This window comes from Aquarana catesbeiana, linkage group LG03, assembly GCF_042186555.1.
Source record: "Aquarana catesbeiana isolate 2022-GZ linkage group LG03, ASM4218655v1, whole genome shotgun sequence".
Lineage (NCBI taxonomy): Eukaryota > Metazoa > Chordata > Amphibia > Anura > Ranidae > Aquarana > Aquarana catesbeiana.
In genome coordinates, this window is record NC_133326.1 from 679,164,779 (window position 1) to 679,182,973 (window position 18,195).

General features: G+C 44.9%; 1 protein-coding gene across 2 annotated transcripts in view; it reads right to left on the reverse strand.

The window, feature by feature from the left end:
• LOC141133511 (uncharacterized) overlaps nucleotides 1-17,871 on the reverse strand; it is a 44,274-nt gene extending 26,403 nt beyond the window's left edge. Inside the window, exon 1 of one of the 2 annotated variants that reach the window (XM_073622935.1) lies at nucleotides 17,735-17,871. In XM_073622935.1, the coding sequence (XP_073479036.1) occupies nucleotides 17,735-17,771 (37 nt within the window). In that variant the 5' untranslated portion in view covers nucleotides 17,772-17,871. Of the gene's footprint in view, nucleotides 1-9,538; nucleotides 9,676-17,734 lie in introns of those variants that run through there. The other variant, XM_073622934.1, reaches the window with a different exon arrangement.
• Nucleotides 17,872-18,195: the final 324 nt, after the last annotated feature.

Here is an 18,195-nt window from a genome sequence, read left to right on the forward strand (position 1 = left end):
ATCCCACCCTTCAGTGATGCCAAACCTGCCCCCAAAGAGCCGCCCACAGTGGCAACAGATTTGTGTATGACTATCTCGGTTACTTGGAGAGCCACAGCCTGGTCTGTATAATGTGTCCGGGTTTCAGGTGGTCTGAAACCCGGACACATGTTTCAAAACCCAAACTGTCCAGGTGAATCCTGGACAGGTGGCAACCCTACCCCCCCACCCTTATGGTTGAACTCACCAGATCCAATGGACCCCCAAGCAGTACTGCGTTGCGGGTCAGGTAGGCTTAGTATGGTGAGCGGGGTGATGAAAAACCGCCAACTCCTGGGTGTGATCCTTCCTGGGGTGTTTTCAGGAACAAACATATGGAGAAAGAGCCCACATAGTGAAATACGTCAATAAAAACCCTTTCATGACTAAGCCTATTTTTGAAATTTGGTGTTTATACGTTAAAATCCATATTTTTTGCTAGAAAATTACTTAGAACCCCCAAACATTATATATATTTTTTTAGCAGAGCCTCTAGAGAATAAAATGGAGATTGTTGCAATATTTTATATCACACGGTATTTGTGCAGCGGTGTTTTAAATGCAAATTTTTGGGAAAAGGAACACTTTCATGAATTAAAAAAACAAACAAACCGTAAAGTTACCCCAATTCTTTTCTATAATGTGAAAGATCATTATACGCTGAGTAAATAGATACCAAACATGTCACGCTTTATAATTGGACGCACTTGTGGAATGGCGACAAACCACGGTACCTAAGAATTTCCATAGGCGACGCTTTAAATTTTTTTTACGGTTACCAGATTAGAGTTACAGAGGAGGTCTAGTGCTAGAATTATTGCTCTCGCTCTGACGATCACAGCGATATCTCACATGTGTTATGTAAACACCGTTTACATATGCGGGCGCGACTTCCGTATGCATTTTCTTTGCTCGCGGAGACGGGGGCGCTTTAAAAAAAATGTTTTTTTTTTCTTATTTATTTTATTTATTTTTATATTTATAAATTGTGTTAAAAAAAAAAAAAATTGATGACTTATATTGCTGTCACAAGGAATGTAAACATCCCTTGTGATAGTAATAGGTGGTGACAGGTACTCTTTATGGAGAGATCGGAGGTCTAAAAGACCCCCCATCCCTCCTTTGCACTTCAAAGTATTGAGATCGCCGAAAATGGCGATTCTGAATACTGTGTACTTTTTTAAAATCGGCGCCATTGGCAGCCGGGTAAACGGGAAGTGACGTCATGACGTCGCTTCCGCGTTTACAATTAGGAGGCTGGAATGAAGCAGTCCACAGCTTCCTTCCAGCCCGCCCCCAGGCCACTGGAGGCAACCGATTGGTCACCAGGCCTCCCGATCGAACGGGTAGTAAGAGCGGCGGGAGGCAGCGGGAGGGAGGGACGTCCCCTCCCACTGCTCCGGTATAACGGCTTTTAGCCGCATCGGTTGTTATACCCGGAAATCCGCTCGCCCGCTGTAAAAAACGGTACTAGGAAGATGCCTGCAGCTGCCGGCATCATCCCAGTATAACCCCGGAAAGCTGAGTACGCAAATCTGCGTACGCTTGGCGGGAAAGGGTTAATTCATTAAAATTAATCTTTACAAGGTTCCAAGGTGGAGGACAAATGGATGAACATCAATTACCAATCCATTGATCAATAGGTTCCCTCACAACCTAACTGCAATTGAACGGGCATCGGACGTGATGTCACCGCGGTGCCACAAGCTGCTTATGTGCACGTCTTTTTTGGACTTTCACTGGCCACGTGCTTAATATTGATTTGCACTACTTCTAGCACAGCAGCACCTGTGAAAGGAACCTTCCAATTAGAAGTTTATAAATATTTGCTCGTGTTTTTTTAAGCTTTCAGTGGCTACATGCTTGATATATTTTTCGGGGTTTCTTTTTTGGATAATTTTGCACCTAATTTTGTATGCACTACAGTTGCACTTTATTGTATTTATTTAGGCTGTCAGCACTGTGGTACTTATACCCTTTTTTCCCATTCCTGATTGACTGAGACACAGTGTAGTCATTGGCTCCCGGGGCTGTCAATCAAAGTCAGCTAGCCAATTGGGGAGAGAGGGGGCAGGGCCGGGTCGGGCTCCATATCTGAATGGACACAGGGAACTGTGACTCAGCTAGGTAGGGTGACCCCATAGCAAGCTGCTTGCTGTGGGGGGCACTGAACAGGAGGGAGGGGCCAGGAGCACCAAAGAGGGACCCGAGAAGAGGAGGATCTGGGCTGCTCTGTGCAAATCCACAGCACAGAGGAGGCAAGTATAACATGTTTGTTATTTTTATAGGAAAAAAAAGAGAATTCTGCTATGGTTCGGAGTGGGGGGCGCTCGCTCGCTCATCCTCTCCCTTTCCTGACTCGCCGGGCTGCATGCTCAGATAAGGGTCTGGTATGGTCTTTGGGGGACCCCATGCTGTTTTTTTCGTGAATTTTTTTAAACCGGCAATTTTTTTTTTTTTTACATTCAGCTGTCAGCGGGGAAGCCGCTTCCCAGACCGCTTCTCAGCAACCAGCTATATACAGTGAATGTAAAAAAAACCCCACAAATTGCAAATCGTGTCAAAAGTGCAGTAAGAATGCAGTACTTGCGTTTTGGATGTGGGTCCATTGAAATCTATTACATGCAAAATGTTGCATTTTGCAGGAAAAAAGTCCCAAAAATGCAGAGGCATAAAAATGCATTGGTGTGAAAGTGTTCCATAGGAACCAATGTTAAAAAAATGAAATGCATTCCTGCACAATGCAAAAAGCATCAAAAAATGCATTAGTGTGAATGAAGCCTTAAGGCTCGTACACACGGTTCGATTGTTGTACGACCGAGCGTCTGATTTTTGTCAAAAGGGTGTGTGCAGGATCTTGTCTAGAATACTAACTATCCACAAATTGTCGTTCGACAAACATGAACGTAGTGACGTACTATGAGAGTATAAAGAGGAAGTTCATTTCTCAAGCGCCACCCTTTGGGCCCCTTCTGCTAATTTCATGTTAGTAGAAGTTTGGTGAGTGTTGAGTCACACTTTTTTGTTAAGTTAATTTTATTTGGATGACAGATAGCATCTCTAATTTCTGTTGTTTTTTCTTTCTACACAACAAAAAAATGCTGTAAGATAATAATGTGTTTTTCTTCAAATAACAATTTGGGAGTAGGCAGTTACATTAAAAACAACACAATGGATGGAATGAATGGATCTTACATCCTAATGCCCCGTACACACGGTCGGATTTTCCGATGGAAAATGTGTGATAGGACCTTGTTGTCGGAAATTCCGACCGTGTGTATGCTCCATTACATATTTTTCCATAGGAATTTCCAACATACAAAGTTTGAGAGCTTGATATAAAATTTTCCGACAACAAAATCCGTTGTCGGAAATTCCAATCGTGTGTACACAAATCCGACGGACAAAGTGCCACGCATGATCAGAATACATTAAGAGACGAAAGCTATTGGCCACTGCCCCGTTTATAGTCCCGACGTACGTGTTTTACGTCACCGCGTTCAGAATGATCGGATTTTCCGACAACTTTGTGTGACCGTGTGTATGCAAGACAAGTTCGAGCCAACATCCGTCGGAAAAAATCCATGGATTTTGTTGTCGGAATGTCCGCTCAATGTCCGACCGTGTGTACAGGGCATAAGGCTTCAGATTTTCTGAAAAATTCTAAGAACTATATAAATGTTTAAACACCTTAAGAGTCTCTAGTTTGACTATAGTGTTTTATAGTAACTTAATTTAAGCAATTCTTTTTTTTTTACCCCCAGGTCACCAGAACATGTGTCCCCATTGGAAGATTTCCCCTCTATTACTTTTCTGGGGACAACCTAAAACAAGGTCTTTAGGCTCACTCTGTTGGAAAAGTATGGTCACTGACTGACTTGGCACAGGCAACCTAACTCTTCAATGAGGCATACCCTGTTTCCCCGAAAATAAGACCTAGCGTGATTGTCGGTGATGGCTGCAATATAAGCCCTACCCCCCAAATAAGCCCTAGTTAATGTCCTTGTAGGTCTTATTTTCAGGGTAGGGCTTATTTTCAGGGAAACAGGGTAGGGCTTATTTGGGGGGTAGGGCTTATATTGCAGCCATCACTGACAATCACACTAGGTCTTATTTTCTGGGAAACAGGGTAGCAGTTAAATCCAAAACAATTATACTTCAGCTGATGTAAAGTGTTACTAAACCCAGTAATATGAAAAAAGTTAATCTGCCTCCCCACAGTGCCCACAGCCTATAAATCTTCTTTTTACATAAAAATGCTGCCACTATATACCTTTTTGGATTATCTGTATACCACAGTCACATGATAAACAGCGCAGCTGACAATCCTTGCTTCTTTGAGCTCAGCACATCCTGTTACCACCACCAGAGGTGCTTGGCACTCAGCCACAAGGGAAGCCCTCTTGTCACTTCAACCTCCAACCAGATACACGACCGCATCAACCAGCCATCATGTCAGAGGCCAAAAAAGGTGTTTCCCCAATAGAGGCTCTGTGCCATCAAGTCGCTGCTCTAACACAAGCAGTGAAGAACCTACAGAAGGGCTACTTCCAATTAGAGGATCATCTGCAAAATCTCTCTGTGTCCACTGCTACTGCTGACCAGAATCCACCAGTCGCCACCATAGCATCAACCTCTTCTGCTCTAGAACATTCAGCCGTCACTCCTACTGTGGTGTTGCCTCCTCAAGAACGTAGGGTCCCTGTTCCTGAACGCTTCTCAGGGGACCAAATAAATATTAGGGCCTTAAAAGTGGGGTTCATTATCTCTCTTGTATCAGAAGAACCATAGTCTTGGGTGCACCACCTACTTGAGCAAAAGAGCCCAGTCTTCATTTCTGTTTATGCATTTTTTGAAGCTGTGGCACAATTTTATAATGACTCCCAGCGGCCTACTACTGCTGAGGCCGCCCTTCATGCACTACAACAAGGACAATGGCCTGTGGAGGACTATATTTTTGAATTTCCTAAGTGGTCAGCAGATACAGGCTGGTCTGTCTGAAGCCTTGTCTGTTTGAAGCACTCAAGGACAAGCAAGCCAGGGTTGAGGCTCAGGCTTCCTTAGAAGATCTAATCCAGCTAGCCATTTAACTAGACCGATGTTTGTGAGAACGGTGGTCAGAACAGACTCATTCCTTTAGGACATTTGGTCCTGTTCTGATCTGTGCTGCCATTGCTGAGCTAGCATAATTGTTATCTTGCCTCCTCCCCCACTAATGTCTACAGGAAGTTCAAAGACTTCCGGGATGAGAACAAACTGTGTTTTTTACTTACAATGCTCTAGAAAATTAAGTAATCCTCTGCGGGTTTAGCTCTTTTCCAAAGTGAAACTGTGCTTTGCTCATGCACGAGTGACTTATCCCTTTTTAATTTCTATTTAATAGTTAAAGAGTAGACCAACTTTAGTTGAAGAAAAAAATTCCCCTCTGGGTAATCAATGTAAATTGGAGCAAAAATGTATTAAACCTGTGCATTGATTAATGAAAGCAACAAATGGGAATGTGATCACACTTTAAATAAGTGCCTCCAAATCTAGAAAGGAAAACTATGTATAAAATTAGTGTCCTCACAAATGTGCAGATATATTTATAAAAATCCATTGGAAATATTTTAAAAATGAAACGATGAAATTCTTTTCCAGTGGCAGCTCATGTTAGGGGACGCATGGATAGGGGGGTGACGCCCCTGTGCCCTGCTTTATAAGACACCACTGTCCTCTTCCTTCAAAGTTTCTTGTGCCAAACACAATTATTTTACATTTCCAAAGTGATAAAACAGACTCCTCTGTGCTCTTCACACTTTATTTATGTAGCGCTCTCTCCCCTACATCCAGAGGTCTGGTGGTGACCCCCAGAGTCAGGGAGGGCAGACATTCCTCCTCAGGGTGCAGGTTACTAGGCATGGTGGGTGTTGTGTAAAGAGGAAAGATGGGAGCCAGTCACCTCAGAAAATGAACAAAGAGAGTTTTATTTATCTTAACATGAAATGTGGGAGAGAGGGATAGGGCAAATGCAATAGCAAATTGGCAGACTCCTTGGACAAAAATAAAACTAGGCAGACAGCTATACAGAACAAGTGCCTTTAAGCAATCTGTATTTCGTAGCAACTGCTGTCTCCTATAGCAACAAGCTCAGCTCACAGCTACCCGCTGGCTTCCTCGAGCTTAACTCACAGCTACCCTCTGGATTCCTAGAGCTTAACTCACAGCTACCCGCTGGATTCCTTGGATGAGTTCTTTCTTGAAGCTTTCCCAGCTACTTCACAGTCTCCGGCTGAAGAATCTCCTCTGGTACTCCTTCAAAACTCCATCCCTCTATACATACCTCCGGCAATAAAAGTGGTTGACCCTCTGGCAACTTCTCTCCCATGCTTCCCGGGAATGACCAGGCTATCTCCGACAGAGCCCCTGACCCACGTGGCAAGGCCCCAGGCTTCAGGCCTACATTTCTGCTGCTGCTCCACACACGCCCATCCAGGCCGCAGCCCAGGTAGAAAGAGCCCCGATCATCTGACCTTCTCTGAATAAATACCCTCTCCCAGCATTCTTGGCTGATTGGCAGAGAGAAGTATATACACTCATAACCTGAATCCACTCATTACACTGATGTCAAAGGTAACAGTGCCACCTATTGACAAAAGAGAGAAATCAGAGTTGACACCAGACCTATTTGATCAATAGACTACAAATTAGCCAGGCTAGCTACCACCTAGCATCGCTAAATTTACTAGCAGCCCTGTTTAGGACAAGGGTGCTACATTTACTAAAGGGAAATCCACTGTGCACTTGGAAGTAGAGTCACTGTAGATCTGAGGGAGACATGAAAGGAAAATAAAAAACAGCATTTTTGCATGCACATGATTGTATGATAAAAATCAACAGATCTTCCTCTCAGATCTACAGTGACTGCACTTCCAAGTACACTTGTAGTGCACAGTGGATTTGCCTTTAGTAGTGTGCAAGCTTGCTGACACATTTTTGATTTTGCATTTTTTGCATAGGGACCATTTTAAAGTTTCTAAAGTACATTAGCGGGATTTTAACAAACTTTGTAGCAGATTGAGATTCCTACCTGTTTCTGCTCTTAGGAAACAGCTGTTTGTTTTACCATGTCCTGTGTAGTCTGATTCTAAAGGGGAGGGTCAGGTTCATTATAATCACCTGGTGCACTCTCATGCCCCGTACACACGGTCGGATTTTCCGACAGAAAATGTGTGATAGGATCTTGTTGTCAGAAATTCCTACCGTGTGTGGGCTCCATCACACATTTTCCATCGGATTTTCCGACACACAAAGTTTGAGAGCAGGATATAAAATTTTCCGACAACAAAATCCGTTGTCGGAAATTCCGATCGTGTGTACACAAATCCGACGGACAAAGTGCCACGCATGCTCAGAATAAATAAAGAGATGAAAGCTATTGGCCACTGCCCCGTTTATAGTCCCGACGTACATGTTTTATGTCACCACGTTCAGAATGATCGGATTTTCCGACAATTTTGTGTGATCGTGTGTATGCAAGACAAGTTTGAGCCAACATCCGTCTGAAAAAATCCTAGGATTTTGTTGTCGGAATGTCCGAACAAAGTCCGACCGTGTGTACGGGGCATCGGTGTTCTGATGAGTAGAGCTACAGGGTGTGCATCCCTTTAGAAGTAATTAACCATTGGAGAGTATTTCACCAAAATTGAAATTCCCATTGTAGATGATGCCTAAAATCTGACTTAAGCCTCGTACACACACGATCAGATTTTCAGACAGGAATTGTGTGATGACACACTGTTGGCCTAAAATCCGACCGTTTGTATGCTCTATCGGACAATTGTTGTCGGATTTTCCACGGACAAATGTTGGAGGGCAGGCTTTAAAATTTTCCGCGGACAACGTTCTGTTGTCAGATTTTCCGATCATGTGTACACAAGTCCATCAGACAAAAGTCCAAAGTACAAACACGCATGCTCGGAAGCAATACTCACCAAACACAACATTAGCAGAAGGTGCCCAAAGGGTGGCGCTAAAAAGCTGAAAAATCCCATAGTACGTCACTATGTTCGTGTTTGTTGGCCGACAATTGTGAGCCGTTTTTATGCAAGACAAGTTCCTGGCCAACGTCCTTTGGGCAAAAGTCAGACGCTTTGTCTGCGGAAAATCTGCAAAATCCGATCGTGTGTACGAGGCTTTAGTGTAGATTTCTGGGAAAATCAGTGAATCAATCACACAAGCGGGAAGGGACATTGCAGGTGTTCTGTAAACCTTTGTACAGATTGCCTTCAAGTTGCCAGATTAGAGTTGCAGCCCCCTCAGCCCCCCTATTACTTATCTGAGCCCCTCCTCTATCCACCAATATTGCACGAAAGATTGCCTGGGACTCTCCTCCTCATTGGCTGAGACAGCAGCATGGCACGATTGGCTCCCACTGCTGTCAGTCAGCCAATGGGGAGAGAAAGGGGGCGGGCCAGGCCATGGCTCCATGTCTGAATAGACACAGGGCTTGGCTCCGGTGCTCCCATAGTAAGCTGCTTGCTGTGGGGTCACTCAACAGGAGGGAGGAGCCAAGAGAACTGAAGAGGGACCTGAGAAGAGGAGGATCTGGGCTGCTCTGTGCAAAACTAACTGCACAGAGGAGGTAAATATTGCATTTTTGGTACTTTTAACTTAAAAAGGGAGACTTTACAATCACTTGAAGCTATACCCATATAATATTATCTATTGAGAAATGTGTCAGATGAACGAATGGAAGACCTGACTGCAACAATCTGGGATAAATGGGAGGAACATAAGACTAGATGGTTTTATTGGACCCAGTTCCGCTTCTCAGGGGAATACCTCCGTGATGCATAGTCTGGCATTATTGACTGTCAGAAGCTCCAACCGTGGTCATCAGATGGCCCGGCAAAATGTGGGCGGTCCTTGCTCCCTTGGTGGATTCCTTCCCTACCTCACCTTACCTATAAACCCCTCCATCCCATCCTCTCCCTCTTTCTTCCTTTCTTTCTCCCACCCCCTCTTTCCCTCTATTTTCCCTCCCCCATCTTTTCCATTTAATTCAAGAACTGGTATGTTTCGACCCTAGTTGGTCACTCCGCATCACTCTTCCCCAAGGCACTGATACTTTTCAAGGGTATCGGTGCTAAACCCTAAAGTATTTTAATTCATTAGATGGCTGTCAATGTGAAGAACTAGTCTAACACGTTCTAGGTGTTGGGGTACATTAAACACCTGCAGAGCTAATCCCTCGTCATTACCCCCGGGGTCCGTATCTTTGTTTCATATACAACTATCTGTTGATCATATAATTGCTCCTTTGTTTGTACCACGTATTCTGTGAAACTACCATTTCCATGTATGTCACATACCTTTAAATAAAAAAAAAAAAAAAGAAAAGAAATGTGTCAGCTCACACTTCCAGGAAGATGAATTTGTTGTTCATAGCTTCTTATTTATTGTTGCAATCCCTCCTGTGTCCAGACCGGCCACAAATTAGATACAAATAACGACTTTCATAATTAGTTTAATCACTTACCTAGAAAGGACAGACTGATCACGATGAAGAGTCTCATCTCTCCTTACAGGGTGCCGTAGCTGGAGGGTATGAGTGGTCACCGCTGTATGGTCTGAATATATTGTAATTTATAGGAAGTGGATATAAGTGAAACATGAAGTGAAGAAAAAGCAGAAATTGTTTTAACCTCTTCCATACCGGGCACTTTTCCCCTCTTTCTGCCCAGGCCAATTTTCAGCTTTCAGTGCTGTCACATTTTGATTGACAATTGCGCGGTCATGCGACACTGTACCCAAACTAAATTTTTATAATGTTGTTCAAACAAATAGAGCTTTCTTTTGGTGGTATTTAATCACTACTAGGGTTTTTTTTTTTTTTTTTTTGCTAGACATATGAAAAAAGACCGAAAATTTTGGGGGAAAAAAAAGTTTTCTTTTATAAAATTTTGTAAATAAGTCATTTTTCTCCTTCACTGATAGGTGGCACTAGTATTATTATTATTATTATACAGGGTTTATATAGCGCCAACAATTAGTGCAGCACTTTACAACATAAGGGCAGACGGTACAGTTCAATACAGGAGGAATCAGAGGGCCCTGCTCCTTAGAGCTTACAATCTAGGAGGGAGGGTCAAGTGATACAAAAGGTAATAACTGTGGGGGATGATCTGATGGAGAAAATACAGTTGTTAGGTTTGGGTAGGATAGGCTTCTCTGAAGAGGAGGGTTTTCTGATACCCGCGTTTGTCCCCAATATGTGAGGAACACGGGTATCAGATCTCTGCCCTCCTCACTAACTCATGGCAAAGGGCTGGCCAATCTCACACCGCACTGTCATTACATAACAATGCCAGTCTTATCTGCACCCGATACAAAGACTTTCCAGCTTGCAGGGGCAGCTCCAGCCCAAATTTTTTGGGGGTGCTGTGCAGGTGCTGGAAGAAAAAGCGAGGGTGCTGATGTGGCACGCGCCGCAAAATTTGCATGTGTGGGCGTGGCCAATGGGTGGGTGTGGCTAAAATGTGTGTGGCCAAATGTGAGTGATTCTTCCCGATCTATAGCTTGTAGTGTGCCACCTTTCCCTCTTTGTATAGGCTAAAAAGAGCCTGGAGGTACACTGAAGAGATTGTGAAGTAAAATAAGTTCCATTGAGGCAAACAATTATAGCCCCCAGCATATGTCAGGGTCAGCAATAACCTCAAGTCAGTGGGGTAGTTAAGTATAAAAAGTCTACAGCCACAAAGAAGCCAGAGAACCATCTAAAAACTCAGCTACAGATTGAAAACAGGCCATGCAGTCAGGCACATTGTCCCATACCCAAAAAAAACAAAATGTGCTAAAGGTAATTATCACCACAATGTACGCCACAATAATTCAAAGAAAGCAGTAAAAGCATAAAAAATATCAATAAATAATATATAAATTAAATATGTGATAAAAACAATAAAAATGTAATCTGTGCATACATCTAAAGTTCAACGTGGAACACAAGTGACCCCTATTAGAATTTCACATCAGCAAAGTTCAGTAGAATTGTCTGCAAGCAGAGTGAATCCTTTGCAACCTATTAGCAGCTACCACCATGACCCACTGGGTGAGAAGTTCAGCCTGCTTACTAGAGGTTAAGGCCTTAGATAGCAGGCCCAACAATGCATGGTCATGTCCCATGGACAATCAGCATACCACCAACCGGACCTCAGATAGTTAATCTTCCTCCAGCATTACCTGCATCAGGGATTGTTCCCACAATAACTCACAGCAGCCAGGCCAGCAATTACATACAAATACAAGAGCTGCCAAACAATTTCTAATTAACTGTTCAGCCAGCCTTATGATCCTCCCTGCCAGAGAGCAAAGTTGGGTTGGTGACCTCACTGATCTCCACTGCAGTTGTAGAAAACCTACCACCTTCTCCTCAAATGTAAGTTACATTCATTGGTGGTATATATATTTATCAGGTTAGAATTTTTTTATTTTTTTTTAATGGTAACATGAGGGAGAGTGTTCAGAGGGAAAGTTCACTTTTCTTATAATGAGATATACTGTAACACCACACCAGCAATGTTGGGGCTCATTTGCACTAGCGGTTAGGCAATTGAATCAGCCTTTTCACAACCTGCCAAACATGCCTAGATCACTTTTTAGAGGAACAGTGGTGCCTGTTCCAGCTGTAAAACAGCCCTTAGCTGCATTTGACGGTGGTACGTGAGACTGGGGTTGGTAAAACCCTGTGGTTGAGTCACACTTTTACCTTCCCCAATCCCTACTCCCTTTAGCTGCAGAGGTAGCAGCCAAAGGTGTACACATGCCATGTTGTGCCAATATAGCTGATATTGTGCATCTGTATGGGCTCAATAGTATCTTTATGGGCTCAATAGCATCTTTATGCTATTGTGCCTATATAGCTGCTATTGTACCCACATAGCTTTTACTGTGCCCTATCATGACCACTGACCTTAACTTCTTGCAGAACTTCCAGCTGCTGTGGATCTACCAAGAATGAGAGGCGGACAGCTATTGCTATCACTCCACTCCACATTGCAGCCGGAACTATGGACAAGGCATTGGCTCATGAGGCAGGCTTGATGCCCCCGTGGCCGCCTGCTCCCTCCTGCCCTGCTTTTCTTGTTCTGTGGCTGGCTGCCCCTTCATCCACAATCTGTGTTAGAAGGTCGGTAAGCCCAGGACCAATCTACCAGTGACCTGGATGCGATCGACTGGCAGATTGTGGTCCATGGGTTGCCGACCTGGGCTCTATAGTAAACATGATTTCTTCTGGGAGAAAGGAAATACTAGGTGTCTGTGTTCCCCCTGACACTGCCCCTAAACATTTTGTAACAACAGCCTCCCGGTGTGTAAGTATACAAAAACATACAGTATATAGGGAATGCTTTCCTCTGTTTCCTTCACTGCCTACACTAAACCAAGGAGCTGTGACTGTCCAGGCTATTGTAGAATTTGGTTCTCCCCTCCCTGAAGCAATGTACAGAAAAAAAAGACTCACATGGATGTTTAAGAGCTGAGGGGTCATTTTGGCTTCTTCTTGCTCTGGCATTGAAAATCATTTTTGGAGTGTGCTGCGAGTATAGGTGTATGGAAAATGCATGGAGTGTGCAGCGAGCATAGGAGGTGTGTGGGGAATGCATGGACTGTGCAGCAATCATAGGGAGTGTGTGGTAAATGCATGGAGTGTGCAGCGAGCATGGGGGGTGTATGGGGATGCATGGAGTGCGCCACGTTAAGAGTGCACAGCTGAGGGGTGCGCTATTTACATAAATTTACAAAGTGTAAGATTCAGGCTTGTGCTACTCACAAAGTGCAGGGTTCAGGAGTGCGCTACACACAATGCAGGGTTCAGGAGTGCGCTACACACACAATGCAGGGTTCAGGAAAGAGATGCGTACACAGCGCAGAGATCAGGAGTGCACTGCATATGCAATGCAGAGATCAGCAGTGTGCCACCTATGCAATGTAGAGTTCAGGCGTGCGCTACGCACACAATGCAGAGATTAGGCGTGCCTTACGTACACAATGCAGAGATTAGGCGTGCCTTACGTACACAATGCAGAGATTAGGCGTGCCTTACGTACACAATGCAGAGATTAGGCGTGCCTTACGTACACAATGCAGAGATTAGGCGTGCCTTACGTACACAATGCAGAGATTAGGCGTGCCTTACGTACACAATGCAGAGATTAGGCGTGCCTTACGTACACAATGCAGAGATTAGGCGTGCCTTACGTACACAATGCAGAGATTAGGCGTGCCTTACGTACACAATGCAGAGATTAGGAGTGCCTTACGTACACAATGCAGAGATTAGGAGTGCCTTACGTACACAATGCAGAGATTAGGAGTGCCTTACGTACACAATGCAGAGATTAGGAGTGCCTTACATACACAATGCAGAGATCAGGAGTGCACTGCGCACACGATGCAGCAATCAGGAGTGTGCTATGTACACAATGCGGGGATCAAGAGTGCGCTACAAATACAATGCGGAGGAGTGCACTATACGCACAATGCAGGGATCAAGAGTGCGCTCTCTCCACAATGCGGGGATCAGGAGTGCGCTCTCTGCACAATGCAGGGGATCAGGAGTGCGCTCTCTATACAATGCAGGGATCAGGAGTGCACTCTCTATACAATGTGGGCATCAGGAGTGCGCTCTCTACACAATGCGGGCATCAGGAGTGCGCTCTCTCCACAATGCGGGGATCAGGAGTGCGCTCTCTCCACAATGCGGGGATCAGGAGTGCGCTCTCTCCACAATGCGGGGATCAGGAGTGCGCTCTCTGCACAATGCGGGGATCAGGAGTGCGCTCTCTGCACAATGCAGGGGATCAGGAGTGCGCTCTCTGCACAATGCAGGGGATCAGGAGTGCGCTCTCTATACAATGTGGGGATCAGGAGTGCACTCTCTACACAATGCGGGCATCAGGAGTGCGCTCTCTACACAATGCGGGCATCAGGAGTGCACTCTCTACACAATGCGGAGATCAGGACTACACTCTCTACACAATGCGGGGATCAGGAGTGTGCTCTCTGCACAATGCGGGGGATCAGGAGTGTGCTATGTACACAATGCGGGGATCAGGAGTGCGCTCTCTACACAATGCGGGGATCAGGAGTGCGCTCTCTACACAATGCGGGGATCAGGAGTGCGCTCTCTACACAATGCGGGGATCAGGAGTGCGCTATGTACACAATGCGGGGATCAGGAGTGCGCTATGTACATAATGCGGGGATCAGGAATGCGCTCTCTACACAATGCGGGGATCAGGAGTGCGCTCTCTACACAATGCGGGGATCAGGAGTGCGCTCTCTACACAATGCGGGGATCAGGAGTGCGCTATGTACACAATGCGGAGATCAGGAGTACGCTCTCTACACAATGCGGGGATCAGGAGTACGCTATGTACACAATGCGGGGATCAGGAGTGCGCTATGTACACAATGCGGGGATCAGGAGTGCGCTATGTACACAATGCGGGGATCAGGAGTGCGCTCTCTACACAATGCGGGGATCAGGAGTGCGCTCTCTACACAATGCGGGGATCAGGAGTGCGCTCTCTACACAATGCGGGGATCAGGAGTGCGCTCTCTACACAATGCGGGGATCAGGAATGCGCTACGGACACAATGCGGGGATCAGGAGTGCGCTCTCTACACAATGCGGGGATCAGGAATGCGCTACGGACACAATGCGGGGAACCAACTTATTCTCTCCATACTGGCAGCAGTGCAGACAAACACAACTCACTGTTTCTCAGTGCTGAGGCTGAGAAATGTGTCCCCCATAGCAGGCTGTGTCCTCTCCTCTCCCCTCTTTCTCTCCAGCTGCAGAATCTTCTCCTCTTCTCAGAAATCATAGAAGGCGGGCTGGGGGAAGGGGGCGGATACAGTCTTTAACATTGGCTGAGGAGGCAGCAGAGAGGTGGATATCCATTCGCCTCTAAAATTAGTTTGTGCCGGTGTTCTGATGAGAAGTGTCCTCGTATCGGATAGTGTCCGCCCCGTACTGCGCAGGCGCAGCGCTTGCGCAGTACGGAGGACAAGGAGACGCCGAAAGTGTCCGAAGTTGATCAGCTGACCATCAGCTGTACACGGTGCTTGGGCAATTAATAGTGAAGGCTTTGCAGGAGGGCCCCTCGCGGGCTCGCTTCGCTCGCCACGCTTCGGGCGCGGCCTCGCTTCGCTCGCCACGCTTCGGGCACGGCCTCGCTGCACTCGGCATCTATTTATTCTAACTCTATGTCCACTTGGATAGTGGGCAATAAACCTGGACACAGGGCGAGAATAAAAGCGCAGGCGCCGTGTACAGCTGACGATCAGCTGTTGAACTTTGGAGACTTTCGGCGTCTTGTTTGTCCTCCGTACTGCGCCTGCGCAGTACAGGGCGGACACTATCCGATGGGGGACAGTATTCGACAAGACACCGGGTCTAGCTAAAGATTTTCGGCTTCTGCGGCCGCAGCTGTTGTATCCTTCCACAACAAAAAAAGGATCCCCAGCTTCCAGGCAGCAATAGAGAACATGCAGGCAAGGAAAACACAAACAAGAAACACTAACATCTGCAAATACTACCATGTGGATTATGGGGGTGCTTAAATAATTTTTGGGGAGGCTTGAGCACACCCAAGCACCCACCTGGTGCCGCCCCTGTTCAGGGGCAGTTGAAAAAAGTGTCCAACTGCCTCTGAATGCGCGTTTAACAGCGTCTCGTGTGCATGAGGCCTTAAAGAGCCGATGTACAGCTAGGATGGCTCGCGCAGGGGAGCCAACCTGCCAAGGTATAACTGCAGCGGCTGGTCCAGGATGACGGGGTGCCTGGACTGATTTCTGTGACGTCAGCAGAGAGCGGACTTAAGTCCACTCTTTGCTGAAAACAGGTCACAGGAGTGCAAAACAAACTGCACTCCTGTGACCCATAGGAGAAGCCCAGCCAAACAAGCTTTCCCTGTTCTTCTCCTTTAACCCTTGCAAAGTATTTCACCAAAACTGAAATTCCTATTGTAGATGATGCCTAAAATCTGTCTTATGCTGGCCATACACTATAGGTAATGGGCACAAAATCGATAATCGTTGGGCCGTTTTTGAGCCGAAAAAAGGAAGGACAAGTTCGGAGATTTTCTGCCAAACGAACGATAAATTGAAAGGTTAATGTGTTTCCCGTCCGAACTGTCTGCACTAGGTATATGTAAAAACACAAACAAACAAAAATGGATGCATTTATGTCCATTGAACGATTTATCGATCATTACATGATGGCACTATCGTTTGCTCTCAAAGCTGAATGTTCGTTTTTCGAAAATGGGTTCGGAATGATTTTTCGGATAGTGTTTGGCCAGCATTAGTCTCGGTTCACACTGGTGTGGTGTGGGAAACCCTGCGATTCAGTGCCGGTTCCCGTATCGCACCTGAATCGTGCAGTCGTTCAAACTGAGATCTGCTAACTGCTGGGGGTGTGAATGTAAAGTTAATGACCCCCCCAGATCGATTTGCAGATCGCAGTGCAAACTGTGAAATGGTAGTGGAATGTGAATACCCATGAGATCCAATTCCAGTGCGGACCAAAAAAAAGCTGCCAGATTACATTCAATTTTACAGAAAATGACAGCGGCTGCAGGTTGAAAAGTAAAAGTAATTTTTAACCATTTCAGCCCTGGAAGGATTTACCCCCTTCCAGACCAGGCTATGTTTTGCGATACGGCACTGCATCGCTTTAACTGACAATTGCACGGTCGTGCGGCGTTGTACCCAAGCAAAATTGACATCCTTTTTTTCTCACAAATAGAGATTTCTTTTGGTGTTATTTCATCATCTCTGCAGTTTTTATTTTTTGCGCTATAAACAAAAAAAAGAGCGATAATTTTGAAAAAAAAGACTATATTTTTTTTTTTTACTTTTTGCTGTAATAAATATCCCCAAAAATGTTTTTAAAAATAAAATTTCTTCATCAGTTTTGGCCAATATATATTCTTCTACATATTTTTGGTAATAAAAAATAAGCATATACTGATTGGTTTGCGCAAAAGTTATAGCGTCTACAAACTATGGGAAAGATTTATGTCATTTTTATGGCATCTTTATTATTATATTTTTTTTTTTTACTAGTAATGCTTTACTAGTGATGCGATTTTTTTTTTTTTTTTTTTTTATCGAGACTGCGACATTGCAGATCGGACACTTTTGACACATTTTTACACACACACTTCCCTGTTCTGGCTCTCGTTCCCGCGAACGCACGTGGCCAGCGGTCATCGCAACCATTGGCAACACGCATGGGTTCCCCCGCAGTGCAGCAGGTGTGCAGGCGGCTGCTATCCCTGCTTAAAGGGCCGACGTACAGCTACAATGGCTCACAGGAACGTGCTGACCTGCCGCTGTATAATGACGGCGGCTGGTCGGCAAGTGGTTACTATGGCTTGTGTAGCAATTGTATATGTTCTGTTTTTTTTTTTTTTTTTTGCTATATTTTTTTTTCCACAAAAATTGAGTTACCTATCAAAATGTATTTCAGGTAAAAACATAAAACATATAAAGCTATACCCATAAATATTTTCTACTGAGAAATGTGTCAGCTCACACTTCTAGGAAGATGAATTGCAAAGCCCGTTCATAATTCTTCTTATTTATTGTTGCAATCCCTCCTGTGCCTAGACCGGCCACAAATTAGATACAAATAATAACTTTCATAATTAGTTTTAGCTCTTACCTAGAAAGGACAGACTGATCACGATGTAGAGACTCATCTCCCATTACAGGGTGCTGTAGCTGAAGGATATGAGTGGTCACTGGAAGATGGTCTGAATTGATTTCAATTTATAGGAAGGATATGAGCGAAATACGAAGTGAAGAAATTGTTTTTAACCACTTCATTACTGGGCGCTTTTCTCTTCTTCCTGCCCAGACAAATTTTCATCTTTCAGCTCTGTCACACTTTTAATAACGATTGCACGGTCATGCTACACTGTACCCAAACTATATTTTTTGCATTTTGTTCACACAAATAGAGCTTTCCTTTGGTGGCATTTAATCACCACTGGGTTTTTTATTTTTTTGCTAGACAAACAAAAATTACCCTTTTCTCCTTCACTGATGTTCTCTGATGAGGCTGCACTGATGGGCACTGATAGGCTGCATTGATAAGGCGGCACTGATGAAAAGGCACTTATA